This window comes from Plectropomus leopardus, chromosome 4, assembly GCF_008729295.1.
Source record: "Plectropomus leopardus isolate mb chromosome 4, YSFRI_Pleo_2.0, whole genome shotgun sequence".
In the NCBI taxonomy this organism is placed as follows: Eukaryota; Metazoa; Chordata; class Actinopteri; order Perciformes; family Serranidae; genus Plectropomus; species Plectropomus leopardus.
The window spans coordinates 20,094,750-20,114,829 of record NC_056466.1 but is presented as its reverse complement, the minus strand read 5'-3'; the positions used below and the strand labels follow the sequence as shown (position 1 = coordinate 20,114,829).

At 38.0% G+C, this 20,080-nt stretch overlaps 1 protein-coding gene across 1 annotated transcript; it reads right to left on the bottom strand.

Moving 5' to 3' along the window:
* Window positions 1-1,003: 1,003 nt before the first annotated feature.
* iqce (IQ motif containing E) lies at window positions 1,004-15,530 on the bottom strand. The gene is made up of 21 exons (XM_042485960.1): window positions 15,116-15,530; window positions 14,129-14,170; window positions 13,988-14,033; window positions 13,723-13,872; window positions 12,429-12,530; window positions 12,125-12,195; window positions 11,642-11,755; window positions 11,513-11,563; window positions 11,352-11,422; window positions 11,200-11,272; window positions 10,898-10,938; window positions 9,650-9,801; window positions 8,227-8,282; window positions 7,898-8,127; window positions 7,554-7,661; window positions 5,661-5,937; window positions 5,460-5,546; window positions 4,523-4,650; window positions 4,285-4,376; window positions 2,491-2,589; window positions 1,004-2,053 (listed from the first exon to the last, which is right to left on the bottom strand). Exons 1-21 carry the CDS (start codon window positions 15,185-15,187, stop codon window positions 1,929-1,931), a joined length of 2,187 nt encoding a protein of 728 aa, XP_042341894.1. The 5' UTR covers window positions 15,188-15,530; the 3' UTR covers window positions 1,004-1,928.
* Between the last annotated feature and the right edge of the window lie 4,550 nt (window positions 15,531-20,080).

The window sequence follows — 20,080 nt, the reverse complement described above, 5'->3', positions numbered from 1 at the left end:
TAACGATGCATTGATGGTAATACAGGTTACAGTAGAACCTTTGTCTTTTTTCTTTCTTTTTTAATCGATGTTTAACTCTTTAGAACCTTCAGCAACTAGGAAAGAAATGTTCAACAAATTTATATATATTTTTCTTGTAATAGAATGGTAAAAATACTGAATAAAGCAATTTTTAATGTTACAAGGCAGTGGCAGGTGGCCAGCCCAGCAACTACGAATGTGTGCTCAGTTTTTTTCTATTACTCAAGATTCAGATATTCAGGTTTTTAGTGGGAGCTGAATTATCTGCAGAGGTCTCCTCCTCTGCAAAACAAACAGACCCCATGATTTAAATCAGTAGAACATACTGAATAAATAAGTTTCATGTTTAAAGATAAGTGTTTTGGGGTTTTTTTGATGTTCTTACACATTATATATATACCTTTTACTTTTGGTATTTGTTTAATCTACATTTAACAAAGTGAAAGTACAAAGCAAACATTCAGTATAAGGTGCAGTGGTAAGTTTAAAGAATTGTGACTTTCACCCAGAGAAGTTTGACTCATTCTGACAAGAATAAATAAAACAATCCATACATTAAATTAGGTAAGAGGTCAATTTCAAATTTAAGACTATTTAATGCAATTTAAGGTCTAATATTTATAAAATTGAACGTCAGACATTTTAAGATTTTTTAGTGCAGGCAGACACCCCGTGATGCTGACATTTATGTACTTTTACTTACGTGAGATTTTAACTTTTACCTGTAACAGAGAATATTTGCTCTATAGTAGTATTGCTACTTTTTTCCTGAGTACTTCTTCCACTACTTCCACTTCTTCCTTAGCTCTCAAGTAAAAATCCTTCATTCCAAATCCTACTTTAGTAAATAGTTGCAAATAATTGGATACAGAAAAATATTTTGTGGTGAATTATAAAATATACAGCAATCTTGGGAATACTCAAGTACAGTGCTTAAGAAGAATACTTGAGTTAATGTACATGCAACAGCAGACATAAGAGGTTTAATTATAAAACAGCATTTTATTGAATGTCTCAGAAATTAAGTTACACTCATCATGTGGGGAAAACTGCCGTCATCCATTCTTTTTGTTGACCACCTATAGGTTATCATTTGTCTATTTAGTGTCACTGGCATTAGACACATTCCCTGTGTATCCTCCACTATACAGACTGTGTGTTTAGTATTGCAGCAGACTGATCTATAATTTATTCACAGTTTGAATCAATAGTGCATCAGTTAAGAATCATCCCTCAGTCATACCTCAGGATCAGCTATAATTTATCAAGCGCACATGACAGATTCGTGTAGTGTGTGTTACAAATCAGGCGTGTCAAAATGTGATTCATTAATAATTTCAAGCTTGTGAAATCCAGAGGACTTGAGCCAGTCGGGTCAGGAGAAATGAATATATTCATTTCCGTAATTTTGATTTGAATAATCATGCAGTAGGCACTTTGGCACAAATGATAAACCACGAGAATAATAGCTTGAAATTAAAGGGGATGTCGATTTCATGTTCATGTGAGTGCTTTCTCCTACAGTAAAAGAGAAAATCCTGCAGCCTCACATCAGCACTGGGATGCACTGACATGTTGTATTTTGACAGAATCCTAAAGTGAGATGTTTATGTGCCTCTTAACTTCATGTCATAAATGTTCACCCAGCTTCCCGCAATACTCTGCATATTACTGTAGAGTAAAAAAAGCACTTTGCAGACAGCAATGTATGTTTTATGTTATCCTGGCTATTATTGGGATATTTCAGCTCTCATTTGCAGGTTCAGTAAGAACCCAAACCATAAAGATTTGGCGCTGTATGACTGTGCAAGTCTCTGACATACAGGCTCTGAGTAGAAACAGGCAGAAAATCATCCTACACACACTCTCTGTCACACACACAGAAACACGCAAATAACCCATAAGGTCTATAAGATTAAGACTTCTCTGCTTCTCAGAGGACGTGACGGAGACATGATGATGTCATCAGAATCGTCAGAGTCAGCTGCAGCGGCTCCGCCAGACTCAGCTGAGCGATGAAGCTCAGTGTGCTCTGCAGGAGGTACACAGGCATAATTGTGCTTTATCAAATTGAACGCCTCTAAAAAACATGATAGAGGTTGCAATCAATAAAAAACGTAAGTCGAACATTAGATGAACATTTAGGATTTTATAAAAATGTGGCTCTCAGTTCAGAATATTTTCCCCCAGGAAACCTCCCACGACACTACATGTTAAGTTTTGACCTCCTTTTCTTCAAAATGTGAGTTAAACTAAAGAACACATTGTTGTGTGTCATCCATCTCATCTGATGAATTTGAGTTTGCTTTTTCTGCAAACGGGTCTCAATACTGTGTGGCATGATGAGCCTTCTGTACCTAAAATGCTGTCAAAATGTTTACTTATTTAATAATCAGTTCAGACAACCAAAAAACATAATGCCTGTGACTGGCGCAGAAGGATAAAACGGACATGTCCTATATCTCTAACCTGTTGTGGGTGTTATCCTGGATGGGTGAGTGCTAGAGACAAGCCGGAGTTCTTCTTCCTCACCCTGCTTTTCATCATCTTTATGGGGGGACGCAGCACCTGTGTAACAAAACAAAAGATACAGTAACAAGCCTTTACAATACAACTCACACACAACCTAATAAATATAGTATCTATAGATGTATCTATAGATGTCTATCTATAGTTTTATTTATTTATGCCCCACATACACTGTGCCATGTAGATAAATGCATGTTTTAAAGCAAAACTGCAAAAAAACAACAACCGTATGACCTTCCAAAAAGCCTTAAACAATAAGATCAGAGGGCCCAAACTGGTGCAGTCCAAAATCTGTCAGTGAAGCCTCCTGCACATCAAATCCAGGGGCAGCCTTGTGAGTATGCAGGGGGAAGAAAACGCTGACATTGCTGCTCTGCTCTATGCACCGATCTGCTGTCAACCTATTAGAAAGTCAGCCAGATGAAGGAGAAAGCGATGTGGAAGCTGGTGGAGTCTCACAGGGTCGTTCAAGTAAAGCAGAAGCTTAAGACAGGGCTAGATCTGTAGGGGGTCGAGTGAGGTAACGACATCACTGGTCCACAGGGCTGTTGAGTGTCCTCGTCAGTCTTTGACAGCAAGGCTGTAAAAGCTGTCTGGTGCTGAGGACACAGGCACCCAGGAATTGGATCAGTGTGCCAGCAAGATCTATCATGACTCATAAAAGGTGTCAGGGTGGACATGAGTGATTCTGGGGTTGAGAGCAGGGCGATGCCAAGCTATTGCATACTCACGAACATCAATTCTGAACCCTGACTGATACTCTTGAGAGGTTGTATCGATGGCTGATTTCCTGAAAAAGTTACATAACATTCTACTGTATATCAACAGCATAAAGGAGCTCCACAGTGTTAGCCAAAACACAAGTGACACCAAAGTGTCAATCATCAAGAGGAAACTAACACGTGTATACATTATAGAACAGAGGCATTAAATGAATTCACTAAGCAACAACAACAGCTATAAACACATCTGTAATAATATTTAAGAGGATGTTAAAAAAGTATGTTTCACTGGGTTTCCCCACACATTCAGCTATTTGTGACGACCTGCCACGATTAAAATATCTTCTGCCACATACTGATTTTACAATTTTGGAGCTGGATTGTTCATTTGGAGCGCTATATTTACAGTTCAGTTATTCGCTGGAACTCTCATGGCACAGAGTGTACTCTGAGCAGCAGAACGCCAGGCGCAGTGAAAGATTAACTTCACCGTTTATTGCACTGGGTCAAAAAGTTTGCTTTCACTCCCCCTGCAGCAGCTGCTCCACTCATCCATTGATCTGATCAGCTCTTACTGGATCATAAAATCAATAATCTACCCCAAGATTCAAACTCAAGCTGCTGCTGTGGAAAAAAAGAAATCATGACGAGTTCATGATTTTACAGAGGGGGCAGAGAATGACATGTTCTGTGGGAAACTCTGTGTCATGTACTGTAGATACAGGGCAAGTAGCACTAAATAACTTTAGTTAACTTAACTTAGTTAAAGGAGATTCAGTGAAGATAGATGAGTAGCTATGCAAGTGTAGGATAGGGTAATATAAGGGAGTATCAATGGGTTTTGCCTAAATGTATTTTGACCTTTTCCTTCTGTTTTTAAGTTTCTTCCGGGGCAATGCTTTGTACGATTTTGATCAGTCCAAATTGGTTACTTATTTTCTGCTTTTTCTGTTTGTTCATATATACTGCACAAAAAGATAAATGGTGACAAAAAATCATTCCTGAACCTCACCTGTTCTGCTGGGTGTGTGTGTTGGGCGAGCTCTCCTTGGCACCAGCTTGGGTAAAGTGTTTCCCGTTAAAGAAGGCACAGAGAACGCCGAGCTAATGCACAAACACACACACACACACACACACACACACACACACACACACACACACACACACACGCACACACACACAGCTGAAAGATGCACTGTGTGTTTGACTGGATCAGTTATATTAACATTTTTGTGTAAACTGTGAGTCACCTCTCTAGTACATGACTACAGCGAGCCAGGTGTCCTCTGAATGCAGACTGCACCATCGTCAAGGCAACCACATCCAGCACTCCTTTTTCGGAGGACAAAACATCACTGCGGTTTGTTGCTTCTACAGCCTGAAAAGAGGAGACAAGGAAGAGACAGAGCAAAGAAAAATTAGAGAGGGAAAAGGAAGAAACAGTTGATGGGATGTTCAGTGTGGGAGACAGAAAAACATATTTGTGGTGAGACAGAGGGAGAGGCTCTACGAAAATGCTTTGTAGAGCCATCTAGTGGTGATTTGTCTAAGCTGCAACTCTGATTTATTTTAGCACGTCTGTCCATAAGTATGTCTAGTAGCATTACCCCAGCCTGAGGCAAAGGCATTCAATAAACTTTATGATTTAGTCTCTATTTAAACATCCCTTACTCCCAGGGCTTGAGAAAGTAAATGCTATTTGATGCCAAGATGCTCTTTCCTGTGACGCACATTGTGATAACCAAAAGATGCGTCAACCCAGCAGCTGTCGACCTTCTATTCTTTTTCGCTTCTTAATTTTCTGTTTTAATTTCTTAACTGTCCTTAACCTTCAATATTCTGCACATGTACTTTGTCACTCTCTCTGTGATAAGCCATATACAGGTGGCTCAATATTTATTGAAGTTAGTGTGGATTTTGTTTTGTTGATAACTGGCCTTCTTTTGAAGTCATCACCGACCTGAAAGCTTCCTTCACTGTAATCTTACTTAAGAATAGGCGCCAATACTAAAAATAGTATTATTTTTCTATATTTCAGTGGCTAATAATATTACAAAAGTACCTACATTATTGTTACTAAGAGAGACTTAGATGCTCAATGATTCTGAAGTGTAGCAGCATTATCGCTGCTGTACAGAAACAGAGCGACTGTGAGTCTATATGGAAGTGTTTGTGTGTGGGTGAAACCTTTTTCTGCGCGTCTCTCAGGAGGTCCTTGAGCTGTGATTCTCTGAGGAGGTGGCCTCTTAATGCTGACTGCAACTTCACAATGTCCTTAACATAGAACAGAGAGAGAGGGAGATGAAGGAAGAAATCAGGACATGTTTTATGTAATATTTCTCTGACACATCAAGAACTTCTGTTAAATAATTGTGGTGTGTTACATACCCTGTTTCTGTGTTCTCTCCAGTGTGTCTGGATGACCAGAGCTGCTTTCTCTCTGTCTCTCTTCCCGGCATCTGTGCACAATTCTTCCTCTCCTCCCCCCTCCTTCTCTTCTTTACCTCCAGTGACTCTCTCTACTTCCTCTTCCAGACCTGCTCCAGCCTGAGTGTCCCCACGGTCCTCTGGCGTTGTGGCAGAGAGAGAGGAGAGCTCATCCTGTGCAGGTTTTCTTCTTTCTTCCAGAGTCTGGATCCTTGCCAACAACTGCTCCAACTCCTGTCTGAAAAACACAAACACACACTCATAAAAAATAAATTTGACGAAACACAACTCACAGCCATAGTGCCATCCTTTAGTAGGTAGTTAGCTGAGGCTTTGTAAACCTATGATTTGGTTTTGAGGAAAATATACAACTTATTTTCTGAGAGATTTCAGACAGGAAACCTACCATGGGATTAGATTTGATTTCAGACAACAGCATCACAATACCAAGCACATCCTATGTGATGAGAGTGAGGTAGCCATTTCTGTTTTGATAATATCAGAGTATTGAGTATTGGCCAAATCACCATGATGTCATGCTCATATCAACAATCACTTCCAGTCCCAGTAGGCAACTGGCAATTGATTTGAATTTTGAAAATCTGTGAATTCTGAAAACTTGTTCATTTCTGTTGTCATTTTCAGATGTAAGTGTAACATTTAAAGATATACTGTTAAATACCGTCAGACGTTTCTGCTAATTAAACTACCAGAATAATCATGTTTAGTTATTAGGATCATAGAAAAAACAGTAATATAACAAGAGTAGATAAAACACAAAGTAAAGCCTCAGAATGAGAGCAGCCTCTTCACAAACTTCAGCTCACCTTCACTTGAGGAACTTCACTAACAAAAACACTCAATAATAAAATGATAAAATACATAAAATACATTCTTCTCCTATTAGACAATTAACAGATGGAATGACGAGTTTCATGCACTAAGTAATCCCCGACTAACGGCTCTGTTTAGTCACAGCGCCGCGCAGAGGACCACAGCAGATGCCTTTTACGTACCATATCTTATGTTGGTAAAATCAGGCTGTCTTGTTCTAAAGTCTGTGGCCCAATCGGTAAATTAGGTCTCCAACCAAGCATATCTTTAAAGTACTGACATTTGAAAACATCAAAAATGCATTTTTGACAACAAGACTTAACCATTTTCTTGGATATCTCACCCTCATTTTCTGATTTTGTTATATTGTATGTATGTGACTCAGATCATTTCTGCTCAGAAGTAATAGCAAACAAACGTTGATTCAGTTGTTTGGTTAGATTTAGCATTGGCTGGCAGACAGTTACATGTCAGCATTAATATCAGTTTCTTTACTAACAGCCTGTAAGCAAGTTGTGAAAGAGACTCTTTCTAGCTGACAGAACTGGAAGACGAGAGGTTAGTCTGTTGGAGCAAACGATATCTGTAAACCTCTTTATGATTCAGTTTCCTTATACTGATTTGACCATCACCCTCACTGACACATTTCTTTCAGTCGTCTCTGTCTCTTGTCTGGCTGTTATATTTTTAGACATTATTTGCATACAGACAATTCTCCAGTGGAACTTTATGATGATGTCGACTGTGTCCCCTTGGGACATTTTTGAAGTGACAACAAAGCATCTGTCTGACAGACACATCAGCCATGATCAGTGGAACGGGCATAAGAAGATTTCCCCATAAAGCCACTGTTTCAAATGTAAATCTAGCAGCAGCCATTGAAAGCTCGTTCAAATTCCACCAAGAATATGTGCATGGATGCCTTTTGATTTTAAAAAAGCAAAATTTCAAACATTTTACCATGTCATCGTCATATACATCATCCAATCATATTGATGTAACATCACAAATAGAACATACTCATGATGCTGTCTGTCTTTGTCCCGTTCATTTGTCTGCTCATCTTTCCATCGTTCTGTCTCTGTCTCCAGTTCCTCTCTTTCTGTCCTCAGCTGTCTCAGTTCATCACTGAAAACACAAACACAACGCAGATTGAGACTCAAGAGCATAATTAAGTGGCTCCATGCCCAGAGCAACTATCACTGATGTAGTAATAAGCGCCACTTATAGTCTGGTGGACCAATTTAAAATTGTTTTCTCCCTCTTGTGTATATCAAGAATCAGATTATCAGCATTTTTATGGCTTGAAAATATGGATACACTGTATATCTTGTATAAAATTGCCTCTCTTGCTGCTCACTCACTCTTTACTTGACAGCATCTCTTGAAGCTCCACCCTCTCCCGCTCTGATTGGCTGAGGCGTTCTCTAAGATCACAATCCTCCTCCCCTTCCTCAGTCATAGTTCCCACGGAGACCCCTGCCTCTGTTGCCATGGTAAACCCCAGACTCTCAGTGGGTGTGGCTTGGACCTCCTGGTCCACTCGGCTGCCGCATTTCGCTGGCTGGGCGTGTCGCCTGCTGTCCTCCAGCCTCTGATAGGAGGTGAGAAGAGTGATGAAGCCGCTGTCTGTCACAGGTGACTGCATGTGTTTACATCATGGTTTACATGGACAACTACAGTGTTCTCTCACCTTCTCCACCTCCAACAGCCTTCTCAGCAGTCTCTGTTTACTCCACTCTCTGTAGCCTACACACACACACACACACACACACACACACACACACAGTTCATCAGTATTACAGCACAGAAAGTGTTGACCACAGTGGTGTTTCATCCTGTAATGAAGGGTTTGGAATTCACGTAATTTTAAATAGATGATTTTTCTTTTGAATTCTGTCTTCACAACCCAATTAGATACATAGAGCTGGAAGGACTAATTTATGGCTTCAAGAGCACTAAATCTTTTTAAATTGAGCTATTTTGGCTTTCCAATAACATAACTTTTTGTTTAACCTACAACTTTTTACTTACTCTCATTTGTTTTGTTTTTTTTTAATGTTTTTTCCTCCTTTTTTTTCTCAATGACTTTATTCATCATCTTTTAAATCAAATTTAATTTTTTTGTGAATGTATTATATTTAATGTATTTCTATGCCTGTAGAACACTTTGAATTGCCCTGTGTGAGAATGGTGTCATATAAATAAACTTGCCTTGTCTTACTTTGGTTTGCAGGACTGTTGATTAATGGCCATAATGTTTCAATAACTTATGTAATCATTTATTTTACACCTTTTTTTATCATATTATTTTTTAATTTAGTTATTGTTGTTATTGTGCTGTGTTTGGACTTATTAAACAGTTATTTATTGCCATCAAAAATGTAAAGGTTTCAGCATATATCTGGTTACGAAACAAAAAAAAAAATATCAATAGTTGAACCTGGATTTACAGGATAGTGTCATCAATGTAATGAATCTTTTATTCTATTTATTTTATCTAAAAAATGTTTCTCATTTGAGTTTCCAGGAGGTATCCTGTACTATGATAAATATCAGTACTAAAATAATTAAATAACATAAACTGTAATACAAGATTTTATGCATACTGCACACCCTTTTCTATTTAATAAAATTAAAAAAAATGAATTCCTTTCTCATATATAAATGTTTTAGCTCAACAATATTAAGTTGGTAAACAGTCAAATAACCAATATAGTTGGTGCTAAGAGTGTAAAATACAATATTCCTCTGAGTAAGATGACATTTTGGTCATTTTGTGCATTTTCCCTGATCTTTTATACCTTCCTCGGTTTGTAACACGCTTTTCAAAATGTCATTATTCGATTTCAGCTTTCATAATCTTTTCAAATGTCACAGAGCTGTAGACACATAACACAACACTGTGATCACAACACATCAGATTCTCATGCACAGCACAACAGAGAAGAAAGTAAACCAACAAAGCTGAAGTGAATGCTGTAAAAGACGTCAGAGGAGCTACAGCAAAGGTAAAACTGGAAATTGATAAAAGGAATAAATAATGGAAATGTCTTTTAATCTGGTCGGTTTTGGAAGCACCGAGTGTCAGTGTTTCTGTGTGTGTGAGAAAAAACCTTTGAGTCCTCCTGCAGGACTGTCAGTGTTGAGCTCCTCTCTGAGCGCCGTGTTCTCCTGCTGGAGCTGCTTCAGGTTCTCAGACAGACGATGAACCGTGGAGCTTAAAACTTTCTGCTGCCTCTGGGAACATTTACTCTCTGCTCGGCTACTGTAGGCAGAACAAAAGGAGAAGGGGTTTCATGATTTTGTGAGAAAGATAGAAATAATAAATGCAGGTATGGCAGTATTCTTCAACACACATCACAAATCCTGCAACCTGATAGTTTGATGCTCTGTGCAGCTGTCGTTTTCATCCATTTTTCTCTCCTTACTCACAGACAAGGGCTAAATGTTTGTGAAGGCATTTGATCTTTTGACCCTGAGTAGCGACCACACGTGCAAGACGTGTATTCTAAAATATGTACACTGCAATGTCAACATGACATTGACAACAAAGAACAATAGCTTTATAAGACGTCTTTTGCTTATTTGGCAGCCTAATGAAAAGTTAATGCAACAGGCAGCACTCAGCCAACAACCTACAATCATGTTCAAGTAACCAAGTGATAAAGAACAGCAGAGGGCATGAGGTCACAGCCAAAATCAACTAGAGGGTTACGGCATCGGTTCTCAAAAGAAATCTACAAAAAAAAACGTTTAGCATATATAATGCCATCAAAACAGTAAAACATTTTGGATGAAAATACTTACATTTCGAGAGCACTGAAATGTAATTTTAAAGTAAGTTTTGGTGCCAGTCCTGTAATATTTGGGTTATGATACTTGCCTGCTACAGTCACGTTCATGAACGTGCGTGCAAAAATCCATGATAAGTTATGAGCTAAACTGTGACTGCAAGATAGTGATTGGAGGTAAAAATGAAAAAGAGACGGAGCAGAGACCCCCTACTGTACAAAACTGCATTGTATATTAAACCAGGTAGATGGAGGATTTCAGGCAGGAGGCCATGTCTGCCTCAGGCTCCAGTCTTGACCTACATTTGCTTTTCAGCTCGGGGAGAGAGGAAACTTTCACACTTTCACTAAGATAAGCTGTTGCAAAAGGCAAAACATGCCAGATTCATATTCATGTGTATTTTAAGACATATTTTAATTTTTGGAAAGAAAAAAAACTATCAAGCAATAATTTGTTGGCCTTCCTGCAGTTACTGCAGTTGACCCCTAACGGGTTCCGGCCCACATGTTGAAGACCCAAGCTCTAGCACAAATAAATGAGGACTGTCAAATTGATCAGTGGGCGTATACCTTTTCTCTGCAGCTTCTAGAAGCATCCTCAGCCTCTGAATCTGAAAGACGAGACACACAAACACACAATTCACAAGTTAGGTGAGATTGACGTAGGTGACACGTATCACACTAAATAGAAGAGCAGTGAAGGAGCACTTCCTTCATCCAAACACTATTTTTAGTGTAAGCTTGCTTCTGTCGCCCCTTAAGTGGTTGTTTTAGGTGTTCAGGTAACATGCCAAAAAAAATGTTGGTAGAAAATTAGGTAGAAAAGTAAAAGTAACAAGCAGACATTTTGAATCTAAAGGCGTAAATGTTACCTCATCAAAGTAGGTTTCTACTGTGATGCTCAGCTCCTCCATGTTGGTGGTCCTCAGCTCACTTTGTAGTTTACTGGCCAAAAAAGCAGATAAACCTAAACATTAATGTGGCTCCACACATAAACTTGTGCACAGGTGGGAGAGTGTTTTACCTCAGGGCATTTTCTTTCTCTCTACACTGCTGCTCCAGCTTCAGGATTCTCTGTTTCAGCCCATTCAGAACCTTGATGTATAGAATCAAGTTTATAAAATCTGAGTAAAATCAACCCTAAAAATAATTTCATCTGTTCATCAACAGAGGGGACACACTCACCACACTTCCTTCTTTTTTCTTATCCACCAAGCTACGAGTATATTCAGATCCCTGTAGAAAAAAACAACACATTTATTTTAAATTTAAAGTTTCTATGTCAAAAATAGGGAAGTAATTTAGTGATCATACTTTAGTGGGATCCAACAGTTCTTCTATCTGTTTCTCTCTTTTAGCGTTATCTTCCTCCAGGCGGCGCAGTTTGGCTTTCATTTTTTGGTTGTCAGACTTCTGTGCCTGGAGACTCTGTGGAGAACAGCACTAGTGATTAATCACACATCAACTACGACAAGGAAAGAAGTATGCAAACAGAAATCCTGAGGTGCAAAACTTAAAGAAACTTTTAATCTCCCTGGGAAAACTGTCTTCTGGAGAGGAATAAAAATCTGAGTCAGCGACACAGCAGCACCCTGGAGCTGGTAGACAGTCAATGCCTTGCTCAAGGCCATTTCAGCAGACCAGAGATGTATACATAATGTTACACTGATGGTTGATGCTGAACTCTCCTGCAGAGGAAAAATCTCCAACCTCGCTACTACTGACACCTAGATGCAAAACGTGTTTTATCAGTGTTTTTTTTCCTAAATGCATAGCATTAATCTAGTAGCTGTTTACCTTCTTGAGGCGAATAATCTCATCATACATGTCCTCCTTCTCCCTGTAGTCGCCTGTGCCAACAGTGAAGCCTGCAAAACATGGGGACAAATGGGGAGATGGTACATAATCATACAGAGTCAAACACATTCTCACCCTACAGTAATGAATCACCTGGTGGTGGTGATATCGTAATGTCACCGTCCAGTCTGTTTTCTGACGTTGTCTCCTCCTCTGTTTGACAGAAAATCTGATCTTCAACTTCACCTGTCTCTACTTTTCCTCACTTCATCTCTCACTCGGACACACATACACATTCTCTCACCATTGGATCCAGAGAGGAGATGTTTGTGTTTCCTCATGCTCAAGGTTTGTTTAAGAAGCTCTGGTGTGACATCGCACTCTGATCTCAGCGTCTGGGACACATCTGAGAAAAAAAAGGGTAGACAAAGAGAGGTTAAGATATTTCCCAACACAAATCCATACTCAATCTCAGTCTTGCACTAACCACTTTTTGAGGACATGTTCTAGTTTGAGAATGGCCTCAAACTCATCCAAAACATTTTATGCTGCTTTACATACTTAGCATAACACAAGTACTTTTATTTTCATTTAAAATACTTTACATACTACCATTAGTTTAGCATTGTTGCAAAATGCACATACTTTTTATTTTCACCTGCGTCTTATTTTCACACTTACAAGTTCTACTTTGTTATAATTCTCTACTATAATGTATCAAAATTAGCCCCCTGGAGATCAAAATATTTCTGAATTTCACTTTGTCTATATGAGGAGGGATAATTTAACAAATATGTCTAATGCAGATAAGTATGGAGGTAATGGAGTAATAAAATCATAGGCAATCTGCAACTTCAACAAGCTTTTTAGCCTTTTTTGGCTTTTTCTTTTGATTGAGCAGCCTGCAGAGTCTGGCTTATTTCCAGTAGCAGGCACTGTGGTGGTTCTATTATTCTGTCCATCCCAACTTATCAATGAGGGCAGGCTATATAATTAAAAAAAAAACTTTCTGTATAATGCAATCCAGTTCAACAGCAACACAAAACACAGCCTCCAAAATTATCATAACATTGAATTAACACCTCTCTGGAACAGTTTCAACAAAAACTGAATGTTGTGATCTTCATGGAGGGTTCACTGCAGAACTGTGGTATTAGACTCCGTTAGTTTTAGCTGTTTGTAATAAACTGGAAACTGGGTGTATTTGCTAACATGTCATATCAAATAAATCTGTAAAGCAAAAATATGTGTTTTGTATGTTTTGTAAACAGGTATTTTTCCATTGTCATTTTTGAGTCATCTTAGCCCCAGGTGGCCAGAAAAATAAAATAATGCATCTTTAAGGTATCAAACTAATTTTCCCTTTACAAAATCCCAGAAAGATTAAGCCAAATGGAATATTGTTGTAACACTTGCAGAGTTGCTCATTATCAGTTTACCAAAGACATGCGCACTGAACAGGACATCTACAACAGCAACCAGCTGAAAAAACGGAGTTTCTCTCAGTCTATTAAACTCTTTTTCCATCAGAGCCTCACTCCTCCCACATCCCTCCTGAGGAGAAAGACTGTCCTCAGCTGTGTGTGTTTGGTACCTACCATGGCCGTTGCTGAGGGATGTGAGGTGGGCTGAGCCACTCTCCCCAGGAGTGTCACCTCTGGTGTCCCCGAGGGAGAGCCTCGGCACTCTCCAGGCCGCCACTGCTGCTCTTCTGGGGTTCACATTCATACTGGAGAGGTAAGGAGACCCTACACAGATAAATATTACATGTAAACAATCATGGGATTTCATGGGATCATTCGGCATTGTTAAAGTATCTGGACAAATATTTCCTGCATATATTTCAAATATTTCCTTCCTTACTTGGAGAAGGAGGAGGCTTGCCAGAAGATCTTTTCCTCCTTGTTTTCTGATAGTGAACAAATACAGCAAAGGTGTTAAAGTAAAGGAAACGTGCATCCCCAAACATGGATGAAATTCATCATTAAGAGTTCATTACTTTACCCTTTCCAAAAAATCTGCAGAGAAAGAGAAGCCATCCTCAACCTTGGCGACAGCGAGAGACACAATTTGAAAGACAGAGAGAGAAAAAAAATGTAATCAAAATTTTAAAAATATACGTAATTAAAAAATGAAAATACATAATAAAAAAATACACAATACATAATATCAATAAGAAGAAGAAGAATTTTGGGGGTTTGTGTTTAAAATCACATTCATAAACCGTAAAATATGGTTATTTATATTTATAGGGATGCATTATAATATCAGCAAATCATTGGTATCAACAGATATTGGCTTTAAAATTAAATATCGGAATCGACCAACGTGCTGAGTTCTGCCAATATCACAAACCAACATTTATTTTTTAATTGACAAACTGAACATGTGGAAAACAACAACCCTAAGTTGAAGCATTTTTCTTATTTGACACAATGCATGGATATTATATACACTCAAACTCACTGTAATTCTAGTTACTTATTGTGGAGTAAGGGTCATGCATTTCTCCCAGTCACTCAGGAGTGCTCAAGGAAAAAATATCTGTAGTTACACGGACGGTAATGATATGAAATTTATTTATTTTCTTTTTTTTAAGAGAAGAAGAAGTCACAATGCAGCCACCCACTACTCTAATAAATTAAATCCCTTCTATAGAATCGCTTTTTGCTTTTGTCGTGAAATACTGAACACATTCTCTCCTACAGATGTCTAAAAGTCCTTCAAATGAGACAATCAGTTTTAAAACATAAGTAGGATTTTTTTAAAATGCTCTCAATACATATCCAAACGTATAAAAGTTACATCCCTACAGTTTTAGGGGTCACTGTTGTGACCCCCTAAAACTATGTTGGGTTACAATCTCAGTAGGTACACATGAGAGATATATGACACAACTGCAGGCTTGAAATAAGCTCCTAAAATGACATATTTGCAGACTCGGGGACAAAGACAGCTGTACGACTGACCTGAACAAAGCTAAAGACTCACCAGCTCCTCACAGTCTTCATCTGTCTGAACATCACTCGCTTCCACAGACATCTTAGCAGTTGTGCTAAACATAACTGGCAAGCAAACAGTTGCGTTAAGTTGGAAAACTTGACTTTCTTCGTGTGTACGTTAATCCTCTCATCTTTTTTCCCAGGTCAAAAGGCGCACTTTAGGTTGCTGCTCTTGCTAACGTTAGTAGTAAAAACATGGGGCAACAAGAGAGACGTTAGCTAAACTACAACTCGTTGTACGTCCACAAAACTGCTGACTCTTCTCGTAAAGGGCCGGTGATACACACTGTGGACTATAATCTTCTTGAAATCCGTTAAAATGTTGTTTTCTTTCCATGTAGAGGTTACTGTTTTCATATCAGTGTTGCGGATTGAGTAGTCTAGCAACCAGGCAGCTGTTAATGAGCTGCTGCGTCAAACCAACTAGAAAAGTCCAACCGGAAAATGTCTGAGCATGCCTTCAAAATAAAAGCAAAACGGGATAAAAGACAGACAATTTGCTTTAAATCATGTTAGGCACAAATCGTGTTCATTTTTTCGCATTTCATATTAATTTTTTTAAATAAAGCAAATACATTAAAAAAATCTTATGGAATATAGCAACACGTGTTTCAATAAACTGTTTATATTTTGAAAATATAAATAGGTAGCATATTGTTAGCTACGTTTAGCTTGACAGAGCTAACAGTTGAAGCCGCAGCCCTGTCTGTGTGTCAATACATTTTCTTTCCGTCCTTGCTTCTGACTCATTTCCTCGCCATTCTCATTGGTGGAGAGTTGTAAAAAGGTGGTAGTTAATTTGTTTTTCTCCAATAGCCTGAAACGAGGAGACTGGGAAGGGAAAGGAAGGATAAATGAGATCTGAGACTGATCCAGTGTTCCCTGTTCAGTTTATTAGCCTCTGATCACAGGGAGCCAACATGGGACTCCCATGCTGAACAATATGTGACATACTATTTTACACATACAGAACATGTTTACATATTTTTTTAAAAAATTAAAAAAAAAAAAAAAATACATGAAACTACTTAAGTATTATTATGTAGTTTTATAGGCTTTTTTTTACTAACTAAAAAAAGAAGAATCCTGGAGGAAGTTATAAAATTAGCATTTTCCTGCAACTTTTTTTCTTGTTCTATATTGTTGTGCATCTAAATTTATCCTTAAACATGCATAAAATGCAGCATATTATTCAACATATTGCAATAGTTAGAATAGTTGTATTTATTTTAATGTGTTTTATTTATTTATTTATAACTTGGGGATGCAAACAAATTATTTGCCTCATGAATTTTTAGTTCCTCAGTCGGTTCTGCTTCCTCAATCTCTTAACCTGCTGCATTTTCCTTTTCCTTTTTTTCATCACTCCATATTTTTCTTGGTCCTTTGACAGATAAGAAACAGCAACAAAATGCAACTGATAGGCAAAGTTAAAGGGATTACTGACAAAAGCTACGATTACATGGACGCTGACCCTCTTGACCTTTAGACCAATCTGTTGGAATAAAGAACGAGCTTTCTTTTGTGTAGAAATAAAGAGAAACGGATGATACACATAAACGGTCTTGATCAGAAAAGATATCAGCACTGATAAAGTCTGCATTGTTATGTACATTATATTTGGACAGAAATGAACATAAACTATACTCTCCTAATAAAAACTCTCTTTCTTTCGCTCTGCATCGGTCCTCACACTCTCCTCTTGTCTCAGTCTCTGCAGAGAACACAGTCGCCTCTTGTTATTGTATCATATTCTCATTACACAGTGTTTATACAGGTGCTGAACCCCCAGAGCCACACAGCCAGGCAGACCAGCATACTTTTGTTCAGGGCAAACAAACCCACTGCAGATCCCATCTACAGTACAGCTGTCTGTTTTCTTACACAAAGGTTTAACTGATTCAATAAAAAATTCTTTGTTTTTTTTATGTGCCCAGGAAAGTCAACAAGACTTTCCCCGACTCTGTATAATGAAACATCGAAACACTTCAGCTTGTTTTTCAACCAACTGATTTATTGACTTTTCAATATACATATCTGTAATATTATAACCATGATATTCCTGTTGCAAACAGAGAAATCAAAGGATAAATAATACAAAATATAAAATTAAAATTTCAGAAAACATTTGGCTACAAAAAAATAACAACCAAGACACTATAAGATAGACAACACTGACATGAAATGCAGTTATAAAGTCACAGTTTGCATTTATTAGACTGAAGATAAATACATTTACAACAAGCATGTTATTAAAGGCCGTCATTCTCTACAGAATCTGTTATTAGATCTATGAATAGCAAATCTTCTCTTCACTAAGTTCAAGAATCCCAGTAGTATCCCAAGTATCCCAGATCCATTGTTTAAATGAAGTTGGGATGGCGTCCTTCCAGTTTAACAAGATTAATCTTCTTAAGTTGTTGAAGAGTAATGTATGCAATATTTTGAATTTCTTCATTTTAATAGGCTCTTTATTAGAGGGTTATCTTAGGCTGAATACCAAAAGGGGCAGTTAGGGGGTTGGGTTCAGGCTTTATGAATATTTTTGTAAAAACATTGAATTTAGAGTTACAGAAACCTGAGAGTTTAGGACAGAACTCCAATGTGTGAGCTGGTGAGAACTGACATCTAGACATTAGACAGCCATGATTTAGACAAATGGAGCCTATGTACTATTTGGATTTGGATAATGCAAATTGATAAACTGTGCACTAGAGGCAGGATTGCCATCAACAGAACAGTGCCACCAAGTGGAATGTCTCAAAAACACAAATTTATCTGCCTTGTGCCTCAGAAGTTTTTTTTAACTCTAGAATTTAAATTTTAATAGCATAAAGACAGGGGGAAAGCAGTCCAGGAGAGAATAACTGTAAAACACCTTTTAGAAGAGGATGTTTAACATTAATTATAGATCCAACTTTTGAAATACAAAAGACAGGTCAAGTGCGCTAATAAAGTATTAACTCATATGCAAAATGCACAAATTCTGTTTAAAAATGTCATTTTCATCATAACATACAATCCAACTGCTTGCATGTAAAAGATGAGTATAATTAAAAGATATTAGTCATACTGGTTTTGCCATATTCTGAAAGCACATAAATAGTAGAACTGAGGTAATTGCTTTTTGGTCTACTATGTAACAACAACAACAACAACAACAACAATAACAAAAACACTTGACATAAAAGACGGACAGCTATATTTCCCTCTGTTCCAGCTGCTGTATCGTCCATTCAAAAATACAATGTCATTTAAATGTATCAAATAAAAGGTAGATTTATTAGTCATTTTTAAGCAAAGTTTAAAAAACAATATAAAATATGAAGCAACTTTTTTCATGTCACAAGAGTAAACAATAAAACTAATTAGCTGCTTCTGTGTCAGGGTGCTGGTGCTGTGCAGGCACAGCAAGTAACACCTGTGCTTTTCCTACTGTGGCAAGTCAAAATGTCTGCTGTGAAGTTGTTACGCAGGTAAACTTTGTGATTTTCAAATTACAACAGAGAGCTTCTCTGACAGTTTTTGACAATGACTTTTGAGGAGTGAATGAATGACAGTGGTGCCTTGCTCAGTGGCAGTGTGTGACAGGAACTCTCCTCTCAAACTGTTGAGTAAAAACACCCAAAGTCTCTTTTGCTGGACACGGGAGAAACCTGAGGAATGACCATGAACATTTCTAAGGCTGCACATGTTTATTTTTTTATAGTATTGTATTGTTTGTATTGTGTCCTCCACACACACAAACTGAACTTATACCAAGAGTGCAATTTTCCCGTTTGAGTTGGCACCTTGTAATTTCATTTTATTTTATGTTACTGTTATTGCACCTTGTTTTTGTATTGTCTAACATTTTTAATAGATTAGTGCTTTTATATTTGTAATTATTCTTTTACTGTTGCATTGTTCTTTCGCTGCTTATACTTTTTTTGTACCTAGCTGCTGTAACATTGTGAATTTCCCCACCGTGGCACTAATAAAGGCTTATCTTATCTTATCTCTCTTATCTTATAGACCTGTGCAGGTCCTGGCTGTTGTTCTCTGAATGCCCAGATGGGGGTGATATGGTCTGAGCTGAGCTGTCTCCAGCATCGAGCAGTCCTCAGCTATGCTCCACATGTCTCTCACAGTTCTGTCCAAGCCTAGTCTTCAAGTCCTGTCAACCCCCAGATTCTCCAAGTCCTGCTTCCTGTCCGCAGTCTTTCTCAGAGCTCCAGCCTTTTGTCCGTATTATTCTCTTTCAAACCAATTAGTGTGTATAATTGACCAGAAAATACTTTTTTCACTTTATTATTTTATTATTAACACTTTATTATTAATTTCATGGGGGATTTGGTCAAGTTATGGATCAGAGAGGCACCCAATAGCTTACCTGGTAGAGCAGGCGCCCCATGTACCAAGGCTAAGTCCCTGCAGCAGCTGCAGGTTTGACTCCAATGTTTGTTGTTATAACTTGATATGTGACTTTAACAATTATTTACTTGATACATTTTCAGTTGATTACAACCTGCACACACACACACACAAAACATATGGAAACCTCTGCAAATGTTTTTGCTTTGAACTCTTCACAAACTTTCCTGTCTTTCACCTTTTGTGTGGATTTTCCAAAAACAGAAAACAGGGAGGAAAAGTGTGTCCCACTTCCTCAAATTACATTGAGCAGTTAAGTTATTTTAGTTGCACAAAGAAGTTTGGGGGCTTTAAATACAGAAAGTATATAGGTCACAGTATATACAGGTCTTACAGGACACAACAGTTTAACTTTGTATGAGACAGCTGTATAAAACAGTCTAATCGGATGTTTCAGTACAAGGACAAGGTCACTCATTAACATAATCAGATTCACAGTTAAAGACTGCCGCAGGAGAAGAAACAAACAAAATGGCTCAAAGGGCTTAACTGGATAAATTTGCTTCTCATGGGGCTTTGTATTATCCTGCTAATATTATTG

Excerpts from the sequence above, each read along its gene's own strand:
- iqce (XM_042485960.1), bottom strand. The coding sequence starts at position 15,187 with ATGTTTAGCACAACTGCTAAGATGTCTGTGGAAGCGAGTGATGTTCAG. Across the intron at positions 11,273-11,351 it reads GAGAAAGAAAATGCCCTGAG|TAAACTACAAAGTGAGCTGA; the intron begins GTAAAACACTCT and ends TTTTTTGGCCAG. Across the intron at positions 7,662-7,897 it reads GAGATGCTGTCAAGTAAAGA|TGATGAACTGAGACAGCTGA; the intron begins GTGAGTGAGCAG and ends TTGTGTTTTCAG.